This window comes from Theileria equi, chromosome 3, assembly GCF_000342415.1.
Source record: "Theileria equi strain WA chromosome 3, complete sequence".
Classification (NCBI taxonomy): Eukaryota; Apicomplexa; class Aconoidasida; order Piroplasmida; family Theileriidae; genus Theileria; species Theileria equi.
Genome location: NC_021367.1, coordinates 975108 through 1000318, shown reverse-complemented (window position 1 = coordinate 1000318; position 25211 = coordinate 975108). Strand labels below are relative to the sequence as shown.

At 42.0% G+C, this 25211-nt stretch overlaps 14 protein-coding genes across 14 annotated transcripts, besides 1 other annotated feature; 8 read left to right on the top strand and 6 right to left on the bottom strand.

Annotated features, from left to right (window-relative positions):
- Window positions 1–224: 224 nt before the first annotated feature.
- BEWA_004760 (hypothetical protein) lies at window positions 225–1395 on the bottom strand (the record flags this gene model as incomplete). Its single annotated transcript, XM_004830677.1, has 4 exons — window positions 225–466; window positions 501–546; window positions 580–701; window positions 942–1395. 4 exons carry the CDS (start codon window positions 1393–1395, stop codon window positions 225–227), a joined length of 864 nt encoding a protein of 287 aa, XP_004830734.1.
- Window positions 1396–2210: 815 nt separating this feature from the next.
- On the top strand, window positions 2211–7058 carry BEWA_004750 (hypothetical protein; the record flags this gene model as incomplete). The annotated part of the gene is made up of 4 exons (XM_004830676.1): window positions 2211–2301; window positions 2335–4602; window positions 4637–6913; window positions 6949–7058. The coding sequence occupies 4 exons, from the start codon at window positions 2211–2213 to the stop codon at window positions 7056–7058; spliced, it is 4746 nt and encodes a 1581-aa protein (XP_004830733.1).
- Window positions 7059–8106: 1048 nt separating this feature from the next.
- BEWA_004740 (hypothetical protein) lies at window positions 8107–8794 on the top strand (the record flags this gene model as incomplete). Its single annotated transcript, XM_004830675.1, has 2 exons — window positions 8107–8575; window positions 8661–8794. The coding sequence occupies 2 exons, from the start codon at window positions 8107–8109 to the stop codon at window positions 8792–8794; spliced, it is 603 nt and encodes a 200-aa protein (XP_004830732.1).
- A 51-nt stretch (window positions 8795–8845) lies between these two features.
- BEWA_004730 (hypothetical protein) lies at window positions 8846–10452 on the top strand (the record flags this gene model as incomplete). Its single annotated transcript, XM_004830674.1, has 2 exons — window positions 8846–9143; window positions 9179–10452. The coding sequence occupies 2 exons, from the start codon at window positions 8846–8848 to the stop codon at window positions 10450–10452; spliced, it is 1572 nt and encodes a 523-aa protein (XP_004830731.1).
- A 540-nt stretch (window positions 10453–10992) lies between these two features.
- On the bottom strand, window positions 10993–12840 carry BEWA_004720 (hypothetical protein; the record flags this gene model as incomplete). Its single annotated transcript, XM_004830673.1, has 2 exons — window positions 10993–11110; window positions 11205–12840. 2 exons carry the CDS (start codon window positions 12838–12840, stop codon window positions 11097–11099), a joined length of 1650 nt encoding a protein of 549 aa, XP_004830730.1. The 3' UTR covers window positions 10993–11096.
- A 156-nt stretch (window positions 12841–12996) lies between these two features.
- BEWA_004710 (hypothetical protein) lies at window positions 12997–14842 on the top strand (the record flags this gene model as incomplete). Its single annotated transcript, XM_004830672.1, has 3 exons — window positions 12997–14466; window positions 14501–14697; window positions 14732–14842. Exons 1-3 carry the CDS (start codon window positions 13104–13106, stop codon window positions 14840–14842), a joined length of 1671 nt encoding a protein of 556 aa, XP_004830729.1. The 5' UTR covers window positions 12997–13103.
- Window positions 14843–14872: 30 nt separating this feature from the next.
- On the top strand, window positions 14873–15919 carry BEWA_004700 (hypothetical protein; the record flags this gene model as incomplete). Its single annotated transcript, XM_004830671.1, has 4 exons — window positions 14873–15032; window positions 15069–15417; window positions 15452–15559; window positions 15594–15919. The coding sequence occupies exons 2-4, from the start codon at window positions 15171–15173 to the stop codon at window positions 15917–15919; spliced, it is 681 nt and encodes a 226-aa protein (XP_004830728.1). The 5' UTR covers window positions 14873–15032; window positions 15069–15170.
- Window positions 15920–15922: 3 nt separating this feature from the next.
- On the bottom strand, window positions 15923–16603 carry BEWA_004690 (hypothetical protein; the record flags this gene model as incomplete). Its single annotated transcript, XM_004830670.1, has 1 exon — window positions 15923–16603. The coding sequence occupies one exon, from the start codon at window positions 16601–16603 to the stop codon at window positions 15923–15925; it is 681 nt and encodes a 226-aa protein (XP_004830727.1).
- A 105-nt stretch (window positions 16604–16708) lies between these two features.
- BEWA_004680 (hypothetical protein) lies at window positions 16709–17593 on the bottom strand (the record flags this gene model as incomplete). Its single annotated transcript, XM_004830669.1, has 6 exons — window positions 16709–16954; window positions 16987–17050; window positions 17084–17145; window positions 17178–17269; window positions 17305–17553; window positions 17587–17593. The coding sequence occupies 6 exons, from the start codon at window positions 17591–17593 to the stop codon at window positions 16709–16711; spliced, it is 720 nt and encodes a 239-aa protein (XP_004830726.1).
- Window positions 17594–18044: 451 nt separating this feature from the next.
- BEWA_004670 (hypothetical protein) lies at window positions 18045–19277 on the top strand (the record flags this gene model as incomplete). Its single annotated transcript, XM_004830668.1, has 5 exons — window positions 18045–18216; window positions 18251–18823; window positions 18856–19008; window positions 19041–19119; window positions 19154–19277. The coding sequence occupies 5 exons, from the start codon at window positions 18045–18047 to the stop codon at window positions 19275–19277; spliced, it is 1101 nt and encodes a 366-aa protein (XP_004830725.1).
- A 65-nt stretch (window positions 19278–19342) lies between these two features.
- BEWA_004660 (hypothetical protein) lies at window positions 19343–20500 on the top strand (the record flags this gene model as incomplete). Its single annotated transcript, XM_004830667.1, has 1 exon — window positions 19343–20500. One exon carries the CDS (start codon window positions 19343–19345, stop codon window positions 20498–20500), a length of 1158 nt encoding a protein of 385 aa, XP_004830724.1.
- A 3-nt stretch (window positions 20501–20503) lies between these two features.
- BEWA_004650 (nucleosome assembly protein 1, putative) lies at window positions 20504–21319 on the top strand (the record flags this gene model as incomplete). The annotated part of the gene is made up of 2 exons (XM_004830666.1): window positions 20504–21040; window positions 21149–21319. The coding sequence occupies 2 exons, from the start codon at window positions 20504–20506 to the stop codon at window positions 21317–21319; spliced, it is 708 nt and encodes a 235-aa protein (XP_004830723.1).
- A 6-nt stretch (window positions 21320–21325) lies between these two features.
- Window positions 21326–21964, bottom strand: BEWA_004640 (WD domain, G-beta repeat domain-containing protein; the record flags this gene model as incomplete). The annotated part of the gene is made up of 1 exon (XM_004830665.1): window positions 21326–21964. The coding sequence occupies one exon, from the start codon at window positions 21962–21964 to the stop codon at window positions 21326–21328; it is 639 nt and encodes a 212-aa protein (XP_004830722.1).
- A 331-nt stretch (window positions 21965–22295) lies between these two features.
- BEWA_004630 (hypothetical protein) lies at window positions 22296–24989 on the bottom strand (the record flags this gene model as incomplete). The annotated part of the gene is made up of 1 exon (XM_004830664.1): window positions 22296–24989. One exon carries the CDS (start codon window positions 24987–24989, stop codon window positions 22296–22298), a length of 2694 nt encoding a protein of 897 aa, XP_004830721.1.
- Window positions 23915–23983: a sequence feature (GA-rich).
- Window positions 24990–25211: the final 222 nt, after the last annotated feature.

Genomic DNA, 25211 nt, shown 5'->3' with positions numbered 1-25211 from the left:
ACCCGTGTTTACATTGTACAATTTCAACAGGCTTTGTACGACTTTTCTTCGTGGTTTGTTCCCGTACATCCCATGTATACCAAACAATATATCGGCCCATGACCTGTTTAATGTTTTATACAAATTATACAAGGCGTACTTTATCTCTGAAACATTGTTACAGTTGTATATATGTTCTAGAACTGAAGTGTAGTCATCTCCCAGTTCAGATTTGAGTCTCGTGATCATGAGAATACAATATTTTTTAGTTTCTGCAGATAAATCGTATTTAACAAATGAAGTTTACCGATAAATCTTTCCAACTGGTCACAACTAAACTTTGTATGCTCTTCAAATCTGTTAACAAAACAGAATAGAGCATTGTATTTTATTTGAAGCGACTCTAGATTAAATAAAATGGCATCATGTTCTTGTTTAGAACAATAGTTTGATTCTGGAACAGTGAGATTTTTGCTCTTTGAAACATCTGAATGCGCATGTTTACACGAAAAATATCAAACCAGTACTGCAAGTAACATTTCTTTGTTCAAAGTTTGCAAATTTTGCCTAGATAAGGTTATGAATCTGGAGCAAAAATACCTTTTCCCTTGATAAGTTGTTGATAAAAATAATACTTCCTTTTGGAAACACACTTCCTATCAGATCAATATTCAAGTCCTTTATCGAGACAAATTCCTTTTCTTGGCCCTTTTCAGTGCTTTCTAGTAATATAATGTGCATGCAAACATATTCTCACCGATTTTAGGAGATTTAGTATCGCTGCATACCTTTCTTTTACTACACTTTGATCTTCGTCTAACCTGTGCATATATTGTTTAATTAAGTTTTTGAGTTATGCATGACTATGAAAAACTTGGCTAACCTTTGACAACTTATTACCATCAGTTTCTACATGAGAGCCTCCATCTATAATATAAACGTTGGAGAATGTCTATAAATACCAGTATCCTTTTGGCTCGGTGTGCTGGAAGTTTTACTATCAGTAGCATTTCCTAAAGTGCCGTTTAAAAGTTCATTAGCGCATTGCTTGTTACGGTCACTCTTTGCAAATGTGGTTTTTGTTGTATCCTTTTCGCTATAGTTTGGAATCAGATAATTTTCCTCAGTCAGGAATGGCTCATTAGGGGTTAAATCAGCTGGAAAATCAAGAGAAACACCATATTCAGGGGTGTTTACAGTTTCATAGTAATGTGGAACTGTAAAACAATCGAATTGTGTGAACTCCTTTTCATTACAAGATACTGGTGTAGAACTACGTAAGGGGGAATATGATGACTGCCTCCATTTGTTTTTTACTAATGATTTCAATGAGGCATCATGAGGTAGTCCGTCGATTATGTTTGCTAGCAATATAATCTGAGATGGGAGACTTTTGGTTTCTTGGTTGGCTATCATCCTTTACTCTATTGTCAAGAGGAAAGTTTAAGTAACTCGTCTTTTTGTTGCACACACGCAATCTCTGTATCAGGATCTGGTTGGATGTATGAAATACAACTGTTTTGAAGCACAAGGCAATAAAGACAGATGGTTTTGGGACATTTCTGTCAAACTGCTCAAGTGTTAATGGAGTGAAATACAGATGAAATTGTTGGACATCAAGAGCTAGCCAGCACCCACTTTGGTGCGGCTTTACTGCTTAATTTCTTCACATGGACGTTGTGGCACTTTTACGCGATTCTTCACGAGAGAATGGACAACTAGCGATGGTAGCACAATGAGCATTCCTACTAGCCAACGCCCATTGTGGTCACTCCCTGTGTATAGAACCAGTCTCACCGTCACATCTAATAGGCTGTGTAGTGATGTAATACCGGAAAAACTGAAAAATAGCGGCAATTTGTGCCGTTTCTTGAGAAGAATGCGAATAAAAGGGCAGACGGACAAAATGCACACCTACAAGACCATACAGATACATTCTAGTTAACCAAAAGACAGAATACATTCGTGTCTATGAACATTTTGGCTGAGGAAAGCGAGTGGTGGAGTTAACTTCTGGGTTGACATCCCCATCCATTCGAGTATCCGTAAATGGAAAATTCCTCTACACATTTCATTTATAAGGAGAATTTTCGCTTCTTCTTTCAATAGTCTCCAGCACGCCCTCATTTCTCTTCTTTATGACGTTTACGGCCAGAGATGCAGTGTGTGAGGCTCTGGGAAACGACATCAAGCCAAAACTTTGCTGTTTTTGATGATTGACATGGACAAAGATGAAAATTTGGAGTAAATATGTCAACATCCTTTTATTCTGCGCTGCAGTATCAAATGTGCGTTGTATTTGGTATCTAGATACCCCAACAGGTACGTTACACTCTCGATATGCACACATTACAGAAGGAAAAGGTGGCGAAAAGGCAAAGGACTCCAATGCCCTGGAAAAGCCAAAAACAGCAGTGAAAACTGCTAATCCAGCGACAAACGGTGGCAATCGCGTCTCTCAGTCTAATGCAATAGACAAGGTGCTTTTGGGAGGTTATTCCGCAAAGGCTGATTCTACCTATAAAGCGGTAGAGTCCGGTGGATTTCGCAAGTATGATGCCAACAACGCCCTGACCAAGGGTGGAGGATATTGGTGTAGCGAGAGAAACCTGCTAGATGATAGAATTGTCACTTGGACGGGCACTTTAAAGGTTGACCGAGTCTTACGAGGAGTAATCATAACATGGGAATACGTTCCAGCCTTTGTGTCTATTTGGGTTAGTAAAGATGACACTGGCGAATTCATTGAGATCATACCATTTCAATCATGTTCCAACGTCACCGACAAACATGAGATATTATTTCCAAGAAAAGTTAGAACAAGGTCTGTACAAATAAAGATGAAGGGACAAGTGAATGATTATTTTGGTATCAGTTTTGTGCAGTTTATTGGTGAAGAGAATCCCCTGTTCCGCATACAATCTGGGATTACATCCATAGAGGATATGTGTCTACAAGTTGACGATACTGGAGAGGTTGTTTTGGACAGTTGCATATCCGCCATTGCTAATTTAACATTTGGAGATGTTTGGAGATATAATGATAAGAAGCAACTCTATAATCCGGTGACAAACTTGTGTATGACACTGGAGAATAATATTGAGACTGATGGAGGAAGGATAATGATGTTACCATGCACAGAAAAAAATGGAGATGACTATAACGATGGCAGAAATTCATGGGTTTTGCTTCCAAATAATCAAATAAAGTTAAGAAGACCCGGGAATCTCTGCCTATCTCAACATGGGTCTTCAGCTGGTTTAGTCAATGTGGCTTTGAATAAAATTGCAAAAAGCAATTATTCAGTACATAATGACCCCAATCACACGGCAGAAAGAGCATTGGATGGTAGTGCTGTAAGCTTCTGGTTGTCTAGACATTTTAATCCAGATACCATACCAGAGGTAAATTTCACAGTAAACTTGCAAGAAGAATACAAGGTTAGAAAAGTTGAAATCATATGGCATATACCAGCACTAAGTTACAAACTTTACATTAAACATGGAGACGCAGATTGGGAGCTCGTTAAGGACGTTAGCGCGAATACACTAAAAGTTACTATTGATGATATGAAGGATAGGATTCTACAATTTTTGAGAATTGAGATGATTAGTCCAAACCCAGACTACAGTGAAAATGGAAAGTTACGTTATGGGATAAATAGTATATCCGTTTATACTAACAGACTTAAAACAATTGTGGAATCATGTGATGTCGCTAAGGAGACAAAGGATGCACGGGACAAGTATTTTTTGGAATCAGTTTATCAAGTAAATTTACAAACTACACTACCTCTTAAGCGAGCTGAAGATCATATTGAATCAATGGTTAAGACTATTGAGAAGAAAGTTGCAGACATTGAAAGATTGACACCAACAATAAGGAAGTGTAAAACCAGACATGAAAGTTATTTTAACAGAATAGAGCAGCTTAAGAAACGTTATGAAAAATTTGCCGATAAACTATTCCAAATAGAACAAAATATGGCATCCGTAAAAGTAGATGATGGCATTACAAAAAGCGATATACCTAGAGATTGTATTGATATCAAAAATCTTGCAGAAAACAAACCTAGTGGATTTTATGACATAAGACCGCCTTGCTCTCCTCAGCCAATAAGGGTGTATTGTGATATGTACACTGGTTCATCATACTATATCGCAACGTTTGAGGACAGCAATAGTATTGGTCTTCCAGATGTAGTAAATTTGTGTGAGTCACATGGACTGGAACCTTTACAATTGCAACATGAAAAACAGTTGGAATCACTGAGAATTATGATGAACACGATGGAAATCCCTACTGATACTGTTTTACCTCTGGCTGTAAGAATTGGACATGTCTTCAAATCACTAGATCTTGCAGCTGATGTTACATCATTTTTGAAACCGAATGATACTGATGGAAATATAGTTGGGATAACTACAGATGGCGTTATATATTTCGATGGAAGAGATAAGGATATGTCCGGAGTGATATGCTCAAGTAACTACAATAGTCTCAGATTACCCGATGAAATCCCATATATCGGTTGCGGAGCTGTAGTGGCAGAAAATCCCAAATTTAGCAGCACACCTGGTTCAAAATACAAGGTTCAATGTCCTGATGATTGTTTGGAAATAGGTAAGAAATTAGTCATCAATATATAAATATACAGCTACGGAGCCTTATCGTGTGCAGGGTGGAAAGGATGGAAAATATTCACTTTCCAGTTCTATATGTTTGGCTGCAATACATTCTGGAGAGTATGATAGACTCTCTCCACTGGAGATTGAGATTATTGTGGCTCCTCAGGAATTGGACGGATTTTATCAAAATGGTATAGACAGCGAAAGTGTACCAACAATTCTTGGTGATTCTGCCTTTAAGATTAGACGATTACCAAAAAAATGTAAGAATGGATATGGAACTAAAACAATATCGCAAAATATGGCTAAGCTGTCTAAAGGCATCACTACTCCAAGTACTAATGACCAAAATTCTCAGTCAAGGGACAAAGAAGAGGTGAAGCAGAAAGAAGGTACAAAGTACAATAAGGATTTAGAACATGATAAAAGGCCAATAGACATGTTTACTGGAGAGGCGATTGAATCATTAATACGCCAAACATATGCCAGAACGTCCAAGGGTTCTCCAGTCTTTCTCAATTTGTTCCATGAACATACTGGATTGGTCCTGGCCAATATAAGAGATTTGATCAAAAAGGCTGATCTAAGTAAGATTCCAAGCGATACATTGTTATATCAACTTGATGTAAAAGTGCGGAATTTTCAAAACAAAATACAACTTTTAGCTTCACATGTATCTTATAGAAGACAAGCTTTAATGCAGCAGATGGATAAATTGAATAAAGAGAAGGCCTCCCAAACTTCTTTTGAATCTTGGTCTATGGGTGATATGGGACAAGCACCTATTTTTAAAGTTTTTGTTCAAGAAACCAGCAATGGGACAAAGGGACGTCCCAGTTGGACGACCAGTGAATTAAATGTTAGGGGAACTACTGAGCTAACAATATCGCAAATGTCAGAAATACTTCCACCAAATAATATCGTTGGTGGAACGTATTTATTTTTAAGGAATCGCAAATTTTATGACTTTATATTCTCTGCTGCTCTTTACGCAGGTAGTAGTGGAACCATTGGCCTTGCATTTAGAATTGTTGATATGGATAATTACTATCTTTTCCAGATGAAACAGGCCAATGGTGGATATAAACGTTTAATAAGGGTGACTGACGGCGCTCCTTATGAAATCGCACGTATAGAAGATGGAGGATATATCGAAGAAGTTTGGTATACCGTTAGAATAGAAACAAGGCAGAGCCGTTTGATGATATCCGTTTTGCAAGGTGACGACCCTGTTTTTGATACACCAAAAGCTGTAATAGATGTTATCGACGCAACTCATATGAGTGGATCTGTAGGATTATATACTGGAAAGGTTTCCTATGGGCATTTCAAACGGGTACATGTGGATGCTCTTGCATGTCTAAGATATGATGCTCCTCCTATTCCCCCTCCGCCTCCATTTTGCAGTATATACAAGGAAGAATATAATTCCACTTTTGCGAGTAATTGGTCCGTTTACAATTCACGAGGGGAATGGAAATATGAACGTGACATAATGGGAGAATCGCATGCTATAGCCCACATTTGGAAAAAGGGCGTAGAGGATGAAGTAGAACCTACAATTTCTGTATTGAAGAACCACAAAAGTTGTAGTTTTGGAACCTTTAGAGCTTCCATATTACCACAATGCAATTTTGGTAGTGTAGGAGTAGTTGTTCGTTTTCATAATGCAGGAGAGTATATCATGTTACAACTTTCTGACGGTTATGCTGTATTAAAACAAATGTACAAGAATAATCTCGTTACTTTGGCAGAGACAAAAGTAAAGGCTGTCGCATTAGGTTCATGGAACCATGTACTTGTTTCATTTAATGACAATTCTTTGACTGTATCTGTTGGTACTGATTACGATTACTTGGAGGTTTTGTTTTTAAATGTAAGGACCAGTTATGAGATAGAAAAGGGAGGCTCTGTAGGTCTTGTAAGCCTTAACTGCGCTGCATGCGCATTTGCAAACATAACTTTGAAGCCAATATACACTACAGGAACTGATGTAACCGAGACATTGAAGCGTCATACGGAAGAAGAGGAAACGACCTTGTCATACTGCAGAAACATTGATAGACGTTCCGATTGCAAAAATATCGCATCTGATAATATAGACAACTGTGAATCAAACTATTGTAACGTATGCTGTCAATTTCATTACAATGATAAAGAGGCACAGGAAAGGTGTCATGACGAGTGTGAGAAGCTTGACACCAATGTTGTGCTGCTACAAAAGGCAGTTGACCAGCTTTGGTTTAACTGTTCAAATAGCGAATTTATGGAACAATTTGGTGGTTGCACAGAGTCAAGTTGCAAACGTAAGTGTAAATGTATATTTAATACAATTTTTTAGAACAAGCTTGCTCCCTATGTTGTGGATCTGCAAAGCCATTCGAGTTTCTATCTTCTAGTTTGAATGCGCTTGCCGCAAAAAGATGCAGAAAGATGTGTGAATTCGCATAATTTACGTAAAATTTTAAAAAATGTATGGTATTAGACAGTGTTTTGTGATTAGTTTCCCTGGAAAGTTGACTTTGTACCAGTGCCTGTTGAAGCTTCCTGCATATTTTGTGAATATTTGAAAACATTTTACCTAGCACGACCATTTCCAGCATTACAAATATGGTACAGAGGAGCCTGAAAATCCTTTAACTATAGAATAAAACGAACATGTTTAGATTGCACAAGAGGGAAATGTAAATGAGGCACTCTGCTGAGTAGTGAGGACATAGCACGTGATTGAACGGCCATTCCGTTGGTAGTTTATAGACCTTTTCATCCTTTTGACATTTTCTTAGTATAGAGAGCTTGTAGTGTGAGTAAAACTGCATAGTGTCTGGAATAGACTTTGTCTAACCTGGAGAATCTGGGCTGAAACGTTCAAGAGTAGGAAGGTTTTTACCGAAAAAAGGTGTGAATGATCAGATATACAGAGTGGGACGACCGTATAGTAGCTGAAAATGGCTATAGAATCATTGAGACAAAAATACCTCATTCCAAGCATGTAGGCTGCCAGATGCATTTGGGACTGTTTCGGCATGTTCCCAAAGAAAAGGAGCTGTTCCAAAGCTCTACGGATGAGATGGACTTGAAACAGTAGCCGTTGAAGGCCTAAATTCGGCCATTTCTGTTAAGGGCATTTGGAGACTGGTGGACGAAACTTACCGAATAGAACACCGCGGAGTTCACCAAGAGGCCAATGAGGTAAAAGTGCACAAAGTGGTCCTTTGGGACGAGGAAGGATCGCAATGTGTTTGCATTTCCGGACGATTTTCGGCACTTGCCGTGCAGACAGAAATCCCGGAGAATCTCCGACCTAAAGGACGCCAGGACGAGCAAAATGAGAGATGAAAAGTAAACTTTTGCAAATAATTCGAAAAATTCGCCAAAGTGGCGCTTAAAGGGCATTTTTTCTTCTTCTGAAGTACCGCAGAGTGTAGTGGGACCTTCAGTCGATAATTTTTGCAAAGCGACGGATCTTGTACATTAAATTTGGACCTTTGATATTCAAATGGCAGAAGACAGCATAAACAGCTGCTACGAGGGGCTTTTGGACCTCAAGTGCATCTTCCCCTCCTGGAGCGACTTACAGAACAACTTTTACTTTCACTGGAAGCAGATTTTGGACTATTCGACAAACTCTGGAGACGAGAAGGACGAGGTGATTGAGTTTTACTCGCAGCTTTTGGCTCCAGTCATCGGCTCCAAGGACAAGGGCATAGAGTCAAAGGCCGCTCTCGAGCTCGTACGCCAACTGGACGATTATCGCAGGAAAAACGACAAGGAGTTTGAGCCATACGTGCTGGAAGAAGTGCTGAATCGAGACACGTCCTCGATAAAACCTCCTCAGAAGGCGGTCAAGACTCCAGCCGTCAAGAAGAAGGTTCCAGCGACTCCAAAGCCCATAATCGTCGAGGACGGACCTACTCACGTATACGGAACCCGCAAAAGGTCAAAGATGATGCTAAATAGCGAATCCGGTGAGTCCCTTTTTCTTCCAGACACCGTCCCCTGGCCCTTGCTGCACTCTCTATGCCCACATTACTCGCATACACAAATGTACAGCTGGAATGGGAGAACACCTCAAGAGGGGATTTTACTCCGACTACATTTGGGACTTTATGATGGCTGAAAAGGTGAGGTATGCCCACACATTGTCATGCTGTTGCAGGAAGATGCTGAAGACTAGAGTATTTTAACACTAGGGCGTATCAGGCCGCTGTAAAATTAGTCATTCCTCACAATGCATAATGTTCACAGATGTGCGTATATGTCAGTTTCTCACCCGCAAGCTCTCAAAATGGAGAGGACCGGGACACGTAACAACATTTAGGACGACAACGTCGAATTCTCTAGCGTCTAGACGACGCTACACGACCACATCGCAACTTATCGCAAATCCGACGTCTTCCGAGGCCAAACTCGGGGATTTGTCGGATAATGAACGCCCATCCATATACATTAATCCCGTTTGTATGCAATTGGATCAACTGCTGCACAATTGCGACAACTACGACAGTCTTCTCGGGGTCCTTGTAACTCATCGAGGTATTCACACACTTTGCGCCCATAAACTTTTTTAGGTGTCATGTACTTGCACAATTTGGTCACTGTGATGACGCTCTTGAGGGATTTTGCGGAGAAGGACAAGGGCGAATTCCAGCCAGACGCCGATGATCTGTTTGCCGGCTACTCGGAGATGCACAGCAAGCAAAAGACAGCGCATACAACCTCCATAGATGAGAGCAGATTGACAAAGACGCAAAAGGCTATCCTGGCCAAGGCGAAATCTGAGATACTGGTCCACCTGGAAGACCCAAAGAATGAACATTACATGAAGGCATCCCAGCACAGCAGGAAGCTCTCAGATGCAATCATAAGGGATGAGAGGTTGTTACATGTTTCTAGTTTAAATTTGTACAGGTACGACTTACTGCTGCAGGACTTGTATGTGAATAGAAACAAGCTGGACATTGCATCGGCTTGCCATGTCATAATATCGCTGGACTCTTTGGGTCACAAATATTTTCGTTTGTACAATGGAATATTAAAGCACCTGTTACGCATGCCTATGCCCTTCTCTGATGAGGATCCGCAGACTGTGAATGACATTGGAAATCTGCTCATCAAGACATGTCACTGCTATGTGAAAGCTGGATTCTACGATATTCCATTGTATAATAGGGTTTGCAAGGGACTTTTCACGAGTGTGTCATCAGGTATGAGTGAGAGTGAAGGGTTCCATCGGCTGCTCATGAATGTTGTAAGATTGTATGGATCAGTAAAAAGTTACGATTGCCATGTATTTGAAAGAATCGCAGAACTTGTGCAAGATAAAAGGCTCTCTGCGCAAGATGTCAGTCTCTTGGCACTAGCGTTTTCAGCCCATCAAAACTACACAAGGCTCCATGATAGAGTCATGTACAAGGTTGCCAACGAAATCGAAACCAGGCCCTTGGAATTTGGGACAAGGGATTTATACAATTGCATCTCGTCCTTCTCAAATATGTCCCTGTATTTTGAAAGGTGCTGGAGGATATTTTCCGAACGACTCATTGAGGGTATCATGTATTCCATAAACACTGCAGATAAATTGGAATTTTCGGTCCCTGAACTCTCGTCAATCGTTGAAAAAGTGTGCAGGATAGATAACACAAGTCCATTTGTCAACAAGTTGGTGGAGTATACTCTCATTTACCTGGAAGATCACATTAATGACATAACGGAGGATAGCGCCATAAATTTAGCATCGTCAATATCACTCACAAATAACCACGGTAAGCATGATTTTCTTAAACCTTTATACTGTAGAGATGAACACATACATGCTACCGTTCATTTGGAGAAAAGTTGGTAGCAGTGTGATATGGGAGAAGCATCCTGAACAAGTGTTTAGCGTTTGGCTTACCCACATGCTAAGGTTTCCACATTTCAAGCATAATATTAACCAGAGATGTATTTTGCCGTGTAAGTGTCCACTGATTAGATTACTCTTTGCAGGTTTGCGTGAGTGGATGCTAATTTACAGCACTAGGTACGAGTTGGAAAAAGAGATTGAAGAAGTTATAACGCTTTTAAAGAGCAGAATTCCAGCAAAATTGTATACCAAAGATTCTATAAATCCCTCAATGGTTACGGAGATTGAAAACCTTGTAATGTCGCCAATACCAACTGATATAATCCTAGTAGACGACAAATTGGGGAAAAAGGTCATTAACATTGTGGATAACAGCGTTCGAAACTATCAGGAACGTCCAATCGGTACAGATTTACAGATTAAAGGAATTATTGAAGATTTTGGTTTTGAGGCATTTTTCATAAATCGGCATTTATGGATGGGCATGGATTTAGAAAATCGAGTAAACACAATCAAGTCTATAATTTTAAATCATTAATGGTATACAATTGCCCTTTTGAGTTCAAATTCCACGTCAAAAATGTATGAGACAACATCTCTCAATCTGAGTGCGATCTGCCTTTTAATGTTTAGCGTAGATACATTTACAGTTTCTGAGCTGGAGCGTTTTATCTTTTCAATGCTCTTTTTTAGTTCGAATAGTTTACGGTTTAGGATGTTTCCATATACCTTTTTCTGATCTATCTTTGGACTGTACGCCCATATATTTGAGGAATTCCACGCTTCATAGTTCCTCCAATACCAATTGAACCATACCCTTCCACACGGTTCTATTAAAAGGTAGTAATAGTAGAGAGCAGTTGGCCATGCCTTGTAGCTAGTTGTATACATTGTGTTACTAAATGTTGGCCTAAGATACCATGACAAACCTAGTTTGTAAGTGTCTATAGCGTCCACAAACTTTTCCTTTTTTTTGATCCAATTCCCCTCGGAATTTACAAAGCCTATAACGTGAGCCATGAGAATATCATGTCTTCTTGTGTTATCAATGCATGTTGCATCAGCGGCAGTCTCAGAAAAGTCGCTGTATACAGGGGGTATTGACATTTGTTTCGGTTCATCCTGGTCTTGTTGTTCAGGGGGAGTTTCAGGAATTGGCACATCTTCTTTAGGTTCCTCCTTTTCTTTGCTTTGAACAATATCCTCAAATGTAAGGCGTTCCCAAGGAAGCAAGTGGACGGGAATGCTAAGAATAGCATAAATGTAAGAGTATATTACAGTCAAGAGGGTCAAAAAGTTGAAATTCTTAAATGTGCAAGATTCTGTGAGCACCTGGGTTGTACGAAATCCCTTGTACCTTGCAAGTAGTTTACATATTAGGGAAAGAATATTGTTAAATCTATTTAAAATGTCAAATGAAGAAACGTCCTTATACCTGGCCCTAGTGCGCCGCAAGAATATCAGCAGGGCAATTTTCCCGTACACCCAGCTGGTAAACGTCTTTAGCAATAGAGGACTCGTGTACTCACTACACACTTTTTCATCAATCAGAATGTGCGTGTAAATAGTGTCCAATTCCGATATAAAGTAAGATGTGCTGATGTAACACTCCGGGCTAATTGTACTAATTTCCTCAGATTTCGTCTCTTCCTGATTCTCCTTAAAGGCCAGATTGTATATGGTACTTAGAGATTTAAGATAATCAGACTTTGACTCTATGCGCATTAATCCGAGGTACGGTCCGGGTACGCACGATGGCTTTGGTTCATTTTGCAGCCCTATGAATTTGATGTTTCCGAGGTTAAAAATGCAAACTAGCAGAACCAGAGATATTGTTTTTGGATCTATTAAATGTACTAGCAAGTTGTCCTGCGGAGGAATATTGAACATTGGTCTATTTCGATCAATTAAATCCAATTGCGATTGCCAACTGTAGCATAGCTGCTGATGGAATATTACAAACAGGTCCTTAATCGACAAACTCCGGTTATTTCCAACGGAAAAGTGCTCATCCTCTAGTGCAGAGTTCTGATTATAAATTATTAAGCTCTTTTGGGATGTTTTGCGTGCATTCCAAATGTGAAAGAGTGTGTGGGCATCGACATCCGTACCACTTACAGCATCACTTATGGCATACCCTGAGAGGTACTTTTTGCTCAAGAGATCAAAGATGTTGTCATTCTGCATTGTGCTGTTCAGGAGGAGACTTAACTCATCATCGAAGTTGCTCGCTGAATTGATGGACAATTCCGGGGATGACTTTACACATTCTTCAAATTTGAGCCTCTGAGAACCTGAGTTGTTTGCACTTTCATTCGATGCGCTCCCCTTATCCGAAATTTGGGAATTTACTTCGCTGTCCCTGTAAACTATCCGATTATTCTCCATTCTGGCTCAAGATTCTACATTTTATGACACAGTATCCTACAAAACATTTTGAAAGTTGTTGCGATTAAAATTTACAGAAAATAAAAGTGACTGGAAGTGCAAATATCGGAGGTGAATATTCCGATCCCCATTGGTTGGTCTAAAATCGTCAATTCCAGTGCACATGAACGATAAAATCAAACTCTATGTAAATGTCTTCCGTCTATCCTGGGATATACCTGAGTTTCACTCAATAAAGCCCTTTAATATGACTCTCAGGGCTTATGAACGCAGATAAATGGACTGCCGATACTTTTGTATCGGTCGATAACGCGATTTCGGCTTTATCATCGACGCTAGAGAGGAGCTTTGCCATTAGGGATTCGCTGTACCAAGATGTGCTCTTTGGATTGAGCAAGGGCGTGGACCAATCCACCAAGGCGAGCGCAATTTTGACAGTTGCAAACTCAATAAACGTACATTATGGAAGTGACCTGACGTACGAACGAGACGGTAAGGTTCTGGCCAAGGAAGAGCTGGAAAAGATGCTCTCTAAGGAGCTCGTAGAGATTGTGGAATCCTTTGCAAGGGGAGAAGAAGAGGATTTTCAGCATGAAATCGTAAAGCTGCTCTTCACAGCATCAGCCTACCTCCCTTTGGAGAAGTGCAACAGAATATTTACGACCGAATTAATAGGAAAAATAATTCGTATCGCAGAATGTACAAGCCCTGATTTTAATAGAAACATGGACTTGTGGACATCCTCAATATCGATCATAAGGAACGTGATACCGTCGGTAAATATGCCGAACGAATTTATAACTAGGCTCATAGAATGCATTAATGGACACGTGCATGAAACCTGCGTCCAACTATGTCACATTCTGGTGATTAAGGTGCTCTTTCCAAAAATTAAAAGCATGCAAGACTCAGGAACGTTTTGTGGAGTATTAAACAGCAATCCAGGATTCGCTATAAAAGTGTCTAGGAGTATCGTCGATTATCTTTCTTCTGTTCTGAGTTCTAGCAAAAACCCCGTGTTGCTATCCACAGCGTGTATAGCGCTAGTCAGCATTTGCGAATATTCTTGGGGAGTTGACCTGGTTTTAAACTCTGGAACCCTGAGAAAAGTTGTGCATCTCGCTCTAGTCGTGGCAAACCAAAAGAGGTCGTTTTCTAGCTACCAAAAAGCTGGCATATACGCGAGCATAGATGAAGCTAGGACTCACACAGAACAGGTCATAGGAACATCCCCAAAAACGTTAGAGGACTTGCATGAGTTAAGCTTCAATGCTCTGTCCGTATTGAGCAAGATGGCCTTTACATCCAACCATCGGCAAATTTTGGCGATGCTGGACAATGAAATCCCAGAAGTTTTGGTAAAACTCTTGGACTGCCCGGATAGTACGCCAAAGGTAAAGGCCAGGAGCTGTAACACACTTGGAAATTTGGGCTGTGAAACCGACAATGAGGTTCAACACATTATAGATTCTGATGCCTTCTACTCACTTATGCACACATTTAGGTCAGACATTGATCTAAACACCAGAATAGAGTCTGCCTACGCCATTTGCGCCTGCGCATCAAAGGCTAATCGGAAGCAGGTTGGTTATATCATATCCTGCAACTCAAGGACTAACGACATTGGTTCGTCCACTCTTGTATTCTCATTACTCATTAGGTGACGGGCAGTGTATGATGCTACTATGCGATATGCTAGAATTCATTGAGCGGTGTGATCCCTCAAACGAGAGCATAGTCAAGCTCTGCAAGGTCGTGTTGAATGGTTTGGAGAACATTTTGAGGGCAGGAGTTCACGAAATCAAGACGTACAACCTCGCTGGAAACCCTTACATCAAAATGTTTGCCGATGTCCAGGTTCGTTCAGGCAGACTGCGAAAAAAACCTACAGGGCGACGTTAGACTCGCAAGACTATGTTTCTTCCCGGAGTATAACATCGCCAGAAAGGCCTTTGGCATCCTGAATCAACACTTTGACCGACCGAAAATTTGGAATTTGTAATTCCTGCATGGGGTCTGAGGAGGAGAACACACACCTGGTCATTGTCGCATATTCTTAACATTCTTGGAGTTTTTGTCCACTATAGTTGGTTTAGTTGTATATGGACAGATCAATTATCGTGAAATACACAAGACTACACTCTATTCATTAGCTGTTTTTTGTCTTGCTATAGAGGATTTGAATACCGAGGGTATGTATCCATCTATTTTCTCCTTACATTTTACAGGAAGAAGCCTTGTAGGCTTTGTCTATCTTAATGCCAAAACAAGCTCAGCAAAGCGGATAGAGCAATACACATGAAGGATTTGGAGGGTCTGTGTTGTACAAAATGGGCTTTTTTGTGAACAAAAGCGAGGGTCTCCCGCTCTTGCGCGGCAAGATTCACCTCTATCTCATCTTTATCGTTCCACTTTTGATGCCGCTTTTTTACGAGCCTGACCTGGAGCGAGAATACCTCACTGTATATATGATCTCATTCATTTGCTGTTTCTGCAATTTTGCAGCCAGCGCTACGCTACATTATAGGAGCTGGAGTACTAATGTTCTTTCTGTCCTCCGAAGAATCGATTATGCAGGTTAGTCAGCAAACTCGGCGATTTAAATGTGCAGGCATCTTCCTCATGATTGGAGGCTCAGGGTTGCCAAGTGCCATGGTAATGATGAACAATGACTTTACTGTACTCTTGGTCCTCCTTCACTGGATTGTTGTTCTCGTTGGTAAGTTGCGCATTTCTCCATAGACGAAACATAGGCGCTATTGGATCTTTGGTGTTTGATTTTTGTAAAACATCAAAGCCGTTTAGAGTGTTTATTTATTGCAGCGTATCGGGGCCTTACTTTCTCTTGTTGTACAGGCTTTATCTCCGTGGCTGCTATGTCGGAGTTTGGACATCGCTCCTTGGAATTTTGTCATACGGTCTCGGTGGTCTAATGTATGCGTACCACTTCCCGGAGATCGCACCTGGGATTTTTGGATATCACGAAATGTTTCACCTCTTTTGCGTTTTTGGTTTGGTTGGAACATTCTCCACAAATCTCATCACAGTCAAGAATCGTCACATTTATTCACTAGCATAAAAATTAATTGTTTGCATAATGATAAATGCAATTGTGGTTTTTAATGCCATTGCAGCCAGGTGCGTGATTGCATGATGAAACTCCAGCTTGTGGTTTACTCATTTGCACCTGTTGGTATGTTTGAGGGTTTCTGAATGCTCCGTGGATGCCGTCGTTCTTTATCGTAACGTTTGGAGGGAAGCTTTGCACGTACACCGGTTGCGGAGGATCATTCTTGACAATTACATTTGGTGGAGGTTGTTGTACCACAACAGGTGGTCTCGATCTGTTCCTCACAACTACCGTGTGTGGCTTTTGCACAATGACAGTCGGTGGGCTCTGCTTGTTGTTAATGTACATTATGTCTTCTTCGCTTTTGGAAAGTCTTGCTCCAGTGCAGCCATGTCCTCTTTTGCTGCATGTTCCACATTTGCTTCGTTTCTTGTGGTTGACATTGCAATGCCCACAGTTGGTTCTAGCGTGGTGAGATTCGTAAAGTTCTCCCAGTAAATTGTTTATTTCATTTTGGGAACAGCAGTGATGATTATCAATGTGGCGTCTGTTGCCTATGCAAATCGAGTTCGATCTGGGACACCTTCCAGGTCCATCGAATTTGTGTGGATTCCCCAACTGTAGCCAGCCTTCAAATTCGATCTCTGAGCCATCTTCATCATTGTGAAGAAACTTATGACAGTGGGTATGCATATTATGGTCTCTTTTGGGATTACAAGATCCAATGTTATATATTTACTGTTGCTTGGCGAATATTGACCATCAATGTACCAGTTGTGTCATTGACGTTTATGTGATTCATGCATGTTTAAGCGCATTTTTAGGAGGAATGCGTTGGTTTTTGACACACATTTTATATTTTTTGAATGACAAGAACATGTACGAGACTATTTTTTTAGTGCATAAATAAATGTAATAGTGGCGAAGTTCTTCGATAATATCAACTTGTTCGTCGTCCTTATCGGTTGGATTACCCTCGTCACCTAGTAGGAAATCGGCGTTCTTCTTTCTGATTTTTATGATTTCAACATTCCACACGGGGCCCTGAATGATGCAAATGCGTATGAATGACGCACCTCCAGGTGCATTAGTCGTACGGAGGGACCTCCGACTGACACGATGATAAGCTTTCCATCATTCCTGCAGAGAAAACTAGGGGTATTTTGGACAAACTTTAGTATTCGGTGCATTCCATTGAGCAGACTTTCCATCTTCAGATCATAGTCTTTGCAGCACTGTTGGCATTGTTTGTAAAGTCTCAAGGTACCAGTATGGAATCGATGCATCCCTTGTCAATGATGAGGTCAAATGTGGCGTCGTTGTACTTTTTGTGGTTCTCCACAGCATCGTCGACTTCGTCTGAATTCCTTTGCAAATAAATGCGAGAAACGTACAGGACAGGTCTGGGTTCCTGAGCTTCATCTCCTTTATGCAGACGTCAGAAAAGTCAATGTTGACAACGCTGGATACTCCAGCCTTTAGCAGCTCCTTGGCGAGCTCTGAAGCGCCATACAAGTGGAGGTGAAGACTAACCGGAGGTGCCGCAGCCGATGTGCAGAACTTGCGCATCCTTGGGGATATCCACCGGAAGGTTGTTGGATATGTCTTGCCATTCCATGTACCACTCGAAAGGCTCACAATTCCTGAAATGTGTCTAGCGTAGGCTGCACACTAACCCCTCATAACGTTTGTTCCAGTATTCGGCAGAACTGTACTACAAGTCGCTAATTTTCCGTATATCAACGAACCTCGTTCATTTTTGTTACTTTAGTATGAAATTGTTCTGATTTATTCGCCTGGTGTCATGAACTGCTGCCTGTGGAATCTTCCCTTTGTATTTTCCACAAATGAGAAGATTCCTCGCGATTTCCCCCCGGAATCTGCAGCTGGTTTCTTCGTCACCCATAAATCATGACATCTTTGCATTTTCTCCGGGGAAGCTGGTCACGGGCTACGCGGTTCGCTCGGCCAGTCAGCTATGCGACAAAAGTCCGCCAAGTCCGGCGATAATAACAAAAGTTTTGGGTGAGTTGCTTATAGACCTCTGAGAAATCACTCTACAGACAAATACGCCAAGAATAAGCTCAGTAATAGCAACGTCAAGTACGCCATATGTAGGCGGTTTGCCAATGAAATGTGCAATCGGATCCACGAGTTCAGCTTTTTTGAAATCAGGATCATTGCCAGGAACCTTTCGATCATCTTTGAGACTGAGGACGCCCAGAGATGGTCTGAACCCATCGCAAACTTTGCCCTCAAGAGATCGCAACTTATGCCAATGAACATTCTCTGTCCCCTTGTCAACAGTTTGTTCTTCTTCAAATCGTCCATAAAGTGCAGGCATAGCTAAAATCGGCCACAGGGACGAGGGATTTTACGAGAAGATCTTCGAGATTGGAGTTGAGAGAATAAAGGAGGCACAGAGCATTGACCTTGTGACTCTCTCGCAGACGATTGTTTTACTCAAGATGTCCAGAATTCTAACGAACTGGGAAACGATAAGGAAAACCATGTCAAAGATCTGCACGGAAGTCTCAACTCCGAGGATCCTCTCTTCAATTTCAGCAACGGATGCGGTCTTGTTCATATACTCACTCGCCAAGACCAATCACCTGAACAAGGCTGCATTTCGCTCGGTTGTGGATGTAATACTGGACATGGATCCCAAGGAGTTTGAGCCATGCCACATGCCGCTGGTCCTCTACTCCTTTGCAGCCTTCAAGTTTAAAAAGGCACGTCCGCTCTCAATCATCATGGGTCACATTAGTGCGATTGTGGAGCAAATGACTCCCGCACATATTTCAAACTGTCTATGCTCCTTGACAAGATTGGAGATTAGAAACATTGACTTGGTCAACGCCCTCGTTGACAAGACCAAGACGATGCTGGACACTATACAAGCCAGGGAACTTGGTACGTTTTCTCGCCGAGTAATGAGTGCGCAGGCAACATTGTTTACGGGCTCTCGAACCTGGAGTACGACAATCTGGATTTTATAAACGAATTAATCGAAAAGTTTCTCACCCTCGATCGCGTAGACGAATTCTCCTGTGTGCACATTCTCTATGCAATGGGTCGCTATAAAATAAACAACGAGGGTACGTCCTTCCCTTTCCGCAATCCTTTACAGAGACTATACACGAGATCATAAAGAAGATTGAGGGGTCGCTGGAGAGGATTCCTAGCCTTTCACTCATCCACATCGTATGGTACGTTCCCAAGCACAAACACGTTGCACTGCAGGTCCTGTTCCCGTCTGGGCTGCAACAGATTTGACATGATAGAACGGTCGGTAGACGAGCTCAGGACCAGAAGCCTGAATAAGCACGAGCAAGAGTACTTTGACAAGGTCGTTGCGAAGATCTAGGGACCGACACTCTGTAGTGACTCTGCCTTGGCATACATTTATCATAAAATGTGTTATTTCAGTTTATGATGCTTCCTTACTATAGTTTTGATGGTTTGGAAAACAGCTGTGTTACTAGAGTCAGATTCTCGCCTCTAAAGAATGAAGTTTTGGCGGTTGGGGTGGATTCCTCCGGGTACGTCCGTTTGATGGACCTGCAGGCCCAAAGGAGCGCCAATTACAACTACGACAAGCACTTGGGTCCTGAAAGTGACGTTTACGTGCCACACCTGTGCGACTTTTCCTTCAACGAGTGCGGCAAGTGCATATACGTGGCTTCTTCCGACGGTTCCGTCTCGATCAGCGCCTTGAACATGATTGGAAGTCGTCTGGACAGGAGGAACAAGCTCTTCACTCTCTACGATACGCACATTGGCGGCACATTTTGCGTTTACCCTTCGCCAGAGTACGATTTCATGATCTACACCGGGGGAGGCGACGGCTACATTAGACAGTGGGACCTGAGGCTGCTGTCAAACAGGAACATTTACAGCATCGACAACAACAGCGAGAAGCAGTGGTCCAAGCCGCTCCTCTCCCTTTGGGCCCACATTAGGCCGGTCTCTTCCATGAGCCTGGAGATTGAGAAGCACATTTTAACCTGCGGATTCGGCGAGAATCTGAGGATGTGGAGCGCGGACACGTTCACAGCGACGGAGACTCTGGACAGCAGGTGCGAGGATTTCGGAATTTGGGACGTCTGTGTGAACACCTGCAACCGATGCGCCGTGGCGATTGGGGACTATGGGAGCGTCTGGACCTTTTCCTACGACCTCAAGTGCAAGGATCTGAGACGCTTCCACTTCAAGGACGGCGTCGCCAACGAGGACGTCTGCAAGGAGGACCCTCCGCTCTTCATCAAGTGGCGCAGGATCTGCGTCTATGGCAACAAGGTCGTCATACCGACCGTCAACAAGGACGACTACACCAAGGGCTACGTCATCGACGTCGGGTCCGGGGAGATTGTCGACAGGCTCCTCTACCCAGAGGACTGCAAGCTCAGGAACCACAACATCGCATCGGTCGACGCGCATCCAAATCTTCATGTTGGGCTTCTCATCTCTGGAGGTTCGTATTCGTGGTTTTCCAGTCTAAATTTCACACACGAACCTACAGGTGGCGTCAATAGCGGAATGTGTACGGTGTGGCTCGACGAGTTGAGCCGACCAGCCGCTAAAATGTGATTAATGGACGATTCGGACAAAATGGACTTGGAGGCGCTTAGAGCGAGGCAAATCGAGCTCTCAAACGAGTTGAACACCAGGCTGACGGGTGTGTACAGGTGGTACTATGGAGAGCTGGACAGAGTCTCGGACGAGATGATCAAGCTGCTCAATGAAGGTCAAACGCCGCTAGACGTTGGCCCGGAGGGAGTAGAGAAGCAACAGCCCTCAGGGGGGACCGTGGAGCGGGAAATGGACAGCATAATCAACGTGGAGTCCGCGACCTTGGGAACCAAAAATTGGCCAAGCTTTTGGCTCCACGCACTTCTCGGCTGCAAGAGGACCCGCTCGTGGATTTCGGACCTCGACTGCGTCATATTGGCGTACCTAAACGACGTTCGGGTCATTGTGCACGAGGCCAATGAAGTCGAGGAATCCTTTCAACTCTGCTTTCACTTTGTGGAAAACCCCTACTTTTCCAATCGCATGCTCTCTAGAAGGTTTGATTTTGAGCGAGGCAATGTCACATCCACCGCATCGGAGATATCGTGGACTTGCGAGGTATGCATGCATGTATTGTGCACGAGAACTTTAGGAACCGGAGGAGGCAAACTTTTTTAGCTTTTTCGAGCCAAACGTATGTTTTACATCCCTACTTACAGTCTCTAGGCAAGTATGGAAGACATCAAGGTAGCACTGGCAATCAAGGATCGCATTATACGAGAGCCGCTCAAGTACGTCTTGAGGTATCGAGACGCAGACGGCGGCCAAGAGTCGGAGGATGAATCCAGCGACGAAACAGACTCTGGTTCTAGATACCCATTCTCATGGTTGTTTTAACAATTATCATTCGCGATAGGAAAGCGTATATACATTTAGGGCGCCATCACGCCCCGTGGAAACTGCGATGCTGTCACTCTTTAGCGATTCCCTGACATTTTTTTCGAGATCACGCTTCAACTTGCCAGCAGATGTGAGTAGCTGTGGGTTTGAAAATGCAATGCACGTGACTGCGCCCTTGTGAGCGCCTCTGTATAGGGTCCTGGCTGAAGAACCATCGAGCGAATAGTAGAGGATGTCTCCAGAACAACAGCCAGAGATTACAAATTTTTCCAGCGGATCCATTGTGGACTTTATCCTATAGTTGTTGTAAACATGGCCCTTGTAAGTCTTGAGTGTGTCTCCTAGCTCTACCAGACGTATAGTGTCATCCAAGAGTCCAATGATGTAGCAGTCTGAGGTGCCACTCAAAATTGACATTCTGATGCGTAATGGGAAATTTGTGGAATAAACAAACGATACAATGGGACTCTGAAAAGAGTCAATGTTTAAAACACCTTTGCGCAAGTCATAGTGTCTGACTTTACCATCGATACAGGATGTTGAAATGACCTGAGAATGCTCCTCAACGCATGTTATCGAGTCGGAAGCGTCCGGAAATGATTGGACCGGATTCCTTGAGCGGTTATCCCAAATCTTTACCATCCTGTCTTCACTCCCAGTGCACAATAAGCCATTCCCCCAAACGTAGTTGCAACAAAGAATTTTTCCTGAATGATAATGTGAGTTGTTTTGGTGTGGCAAGTATGATGTAGATTGTGCAAGAGTGTAGAGCAAATGTTCGGAGAATAGCCTTTAGATCATACTATAAACACCTTGGCTACTCATAATATACCGCTTTATAAAGTGCTTCATTCCCCAGTATTCATTCACAGTAGTTCTCCATCAATGTCTCAACTGGTGTGAGCAGAATGGTCAGTATGGATGAATGACTAGCATTCCCAGGGAGAAAGTCTAGAAAATAGTCTATGCGTACTCAATATGGTACATTCTTTAAAAACTCTATAGGATATCCACGTCTAACCCAAGGATCTCCTTTATAGCGGTTATAAAGTTTCCATCCCACAAAACAAGCCAAGGCAGAAGTACCTAGAACAGAAGAGACGCTAATAGAGATTACTTCCCAATCAGAAGAGGTTTCAGGAGGGGTAGAGCCTTTATGTTTAGGGATCCGATTAGGTCTATGAGGAAGAGAAGTTTCAGGAGATTCATTTTGGAGTCCAGATTGAACATCTCCAACATTATTTCCTCCAGGATGTTGAGGAATAGCTACAGAAACTCCAAAATCGGCTTCTTGAGATTTATCTTCACCTTTAGGGACTACTTCAGGACCTCCAGCTTCACCTCTATTACCGGAGTCTCTTTCAGCTTCATTAGCTCCTTCAGTTCTACCTTGATCATTAGCATGAGAAACAGTAGGAGCAGGTTCCTGAACACGTTTTTCACCTCTTTCAGGGACTCCATTAGCTTCTTGTTGACCAGGAGTGGGATTAAGTTCAGTATGAAGAGATTCAGAAGTTTCAGTAGAGTCTCCATGAGAAGTTCTAGAATGTTCTTTACGAGCTTCAGGTTCTTCAGGATAAGGAATAGAAGATAGAGAAGCAGCCACTTCTCCATTGTTATTACAAATATGAAGTAGAGCACCAATAGCAGAGAGATTAGACTGGAGAGATCGACAAGCACCAGGAGTTTCAGAAGCAGGTTGTTTAGGAGTAATATCTGTAGGTGCAGTAAAGGTAAGGGTAGTAGGATAGAAAGCGGTAGTAGGCTTAGTATAAGGAGGGTCAGCATCCCCTCTATAATCTCTATGTCCTGTAGATCCATCATGAGCATCAGAATCTAGCCCAGATAATGGTTGAGGACCTTGATATCCACCTAGTGCTGGAAGAGTAGAAGTACCAACTATAAGCTCGGGACGAGTAGTAGGCCTAGCACCTTGAGAAGTTCCATATAGGGATTGATAAGCATAACCATGCATAGCTGCTTGAGGACCAAAGAAGGTATATCCAGCAGCAAGTTCTTTAGGAGTCGTTTCAGCAGTAGTATGATCACCTTTACCATTACCATCCATATAATCTTCGGCCGTTTGAGCCACAGGACTACCTTGTAGGAGAATCTTGGTCTCAGACTCTGTATCAGGAACCTGGTCAGATAGGTCAGCAGTTTCTCCATCAGTTTGAGCAGCATTATTTTGTACCTTAGGAGTTCTACCCGGGCCTTCTTCAGTAACAATACCAACAGCAGGAACAGGTCCGGAAAGAGCAGCGGGTACAGGAAGAAACTCAGGAGTTTTATTCTGAGATTCAGTACCAGTAGGACCTTGTCCTTCTAGCTGTTTGACAGTTTTAAAATCTTGAGGGAGTTTATCACCAGCTTCAGGAACGACATAGGTAGCAAGAATATCCTTAGCCAGTTCAAGAGCCAACTTCAGCTCCTCAGCCAGATTATGAGCTGTACCTAATCCAACTAGACCCGATCCAGCCAATCCAAGGTTGATAAAAGGACCAATCGTTTCCAATAGTTCATCAAGGCCTTTTCTACCTCCACTATTATTAACACCAACAAGTTCAACAGGAGCAAGAGATGTTTTATCAACTCCCTTTTCTTTCTCAGCTTCTTTTTCATCATCATCATCCTCCCTGTCTTCTTCGTCCTCATCTTCTTGGTATTCAGAATCAGACTTTTCAGAATGTCCTAGTGATTCGTGTACCTTTTCTAGTTTTTTAGCTTCTTGGTACAATTCCTTCTTTAGTTCTTGAAGTTTTAGTGAAAGTACCTCTGAAGAAAGGGTTAGCAAATAACCACCATCTTCATCAGTAATCATACTCCACTCACTGTTGTCTTTTACTCCAATATTACCAAGGGGAATTATATCACCGGAGTCCCATACAGAAACATCCATGAGTAGAGGTCTCTTACGCCCCTTGTCTTCTTCAGAGTAATATACTGTGAGCTGAAGGGTTTCTTTACTGAGTGAAAATGGATCGTACCTATCATCATATTTAAATTTTAGAGCCGTGTCTTTGTACCTAGCGGAGTTTGCGTAAGTATCGTATGTGTGTTTGTACTTTGTGTACCCAGGAATACCACCACCTTCATTTTCAACAACAGTAACATTAGTCTTACCACATGGACAAGAATAGTTCCTGTCCTCATAAATGTTGACAGAATGAAGTTTGTGGAGTTGGCATGTGAGTTCATTGAGTTTGCCTAAAAACTTTTGAGTAGACTCATTGCTAAATTGAGGGAAGCCACTTGTATCATTAATCTCCCTCCATGTTAAGTTATTTCCACCCAGATTTTCATACCAATGATACGGTGTTCCAGTCTTTTCCCTAACTCCAAGAATGAGAGGTACCTTTATACGCTCATCATCACCATTGTATTTATCGCTGTAGTAGGTACATACCTCAGTTATTATATTGTGTTTCCTGGTGAGTAAAGATTCACTCTCATCTTTAAGTTCTTCATTACCATATGTTAGGCGACGGATATTAAATGTACCACCTTTGTGTTTACATACTTTGTAACCTGTCTCCTTAGGACTATTGGATAAATTTCTCAAAGATGCCTCAAAACCATGTCTACATATTCCTGGTTCAATTTTACCCTTCTTTCTTCTATTATTCTTCTCTGAGCATTTGTACTTTATATCTATGCTTGGAGACATTCATAATGCTACATTCTAGTCTCAAACTTTATATGTCTCAAAATATGTTATAGTCTATCCTCCATCTAGTTGCTCCCTAGAGAACCATGAATTCATTCTCCCTCACAAGACTAGCTCACCGTCAGAGAGAGTGTCTCTACCGCCTATTTGCCATATAGTTCCATCATTTAAGAAATAATAAAAAAAACTACATTACGTATCAACAAACTATTCATCTGGGGG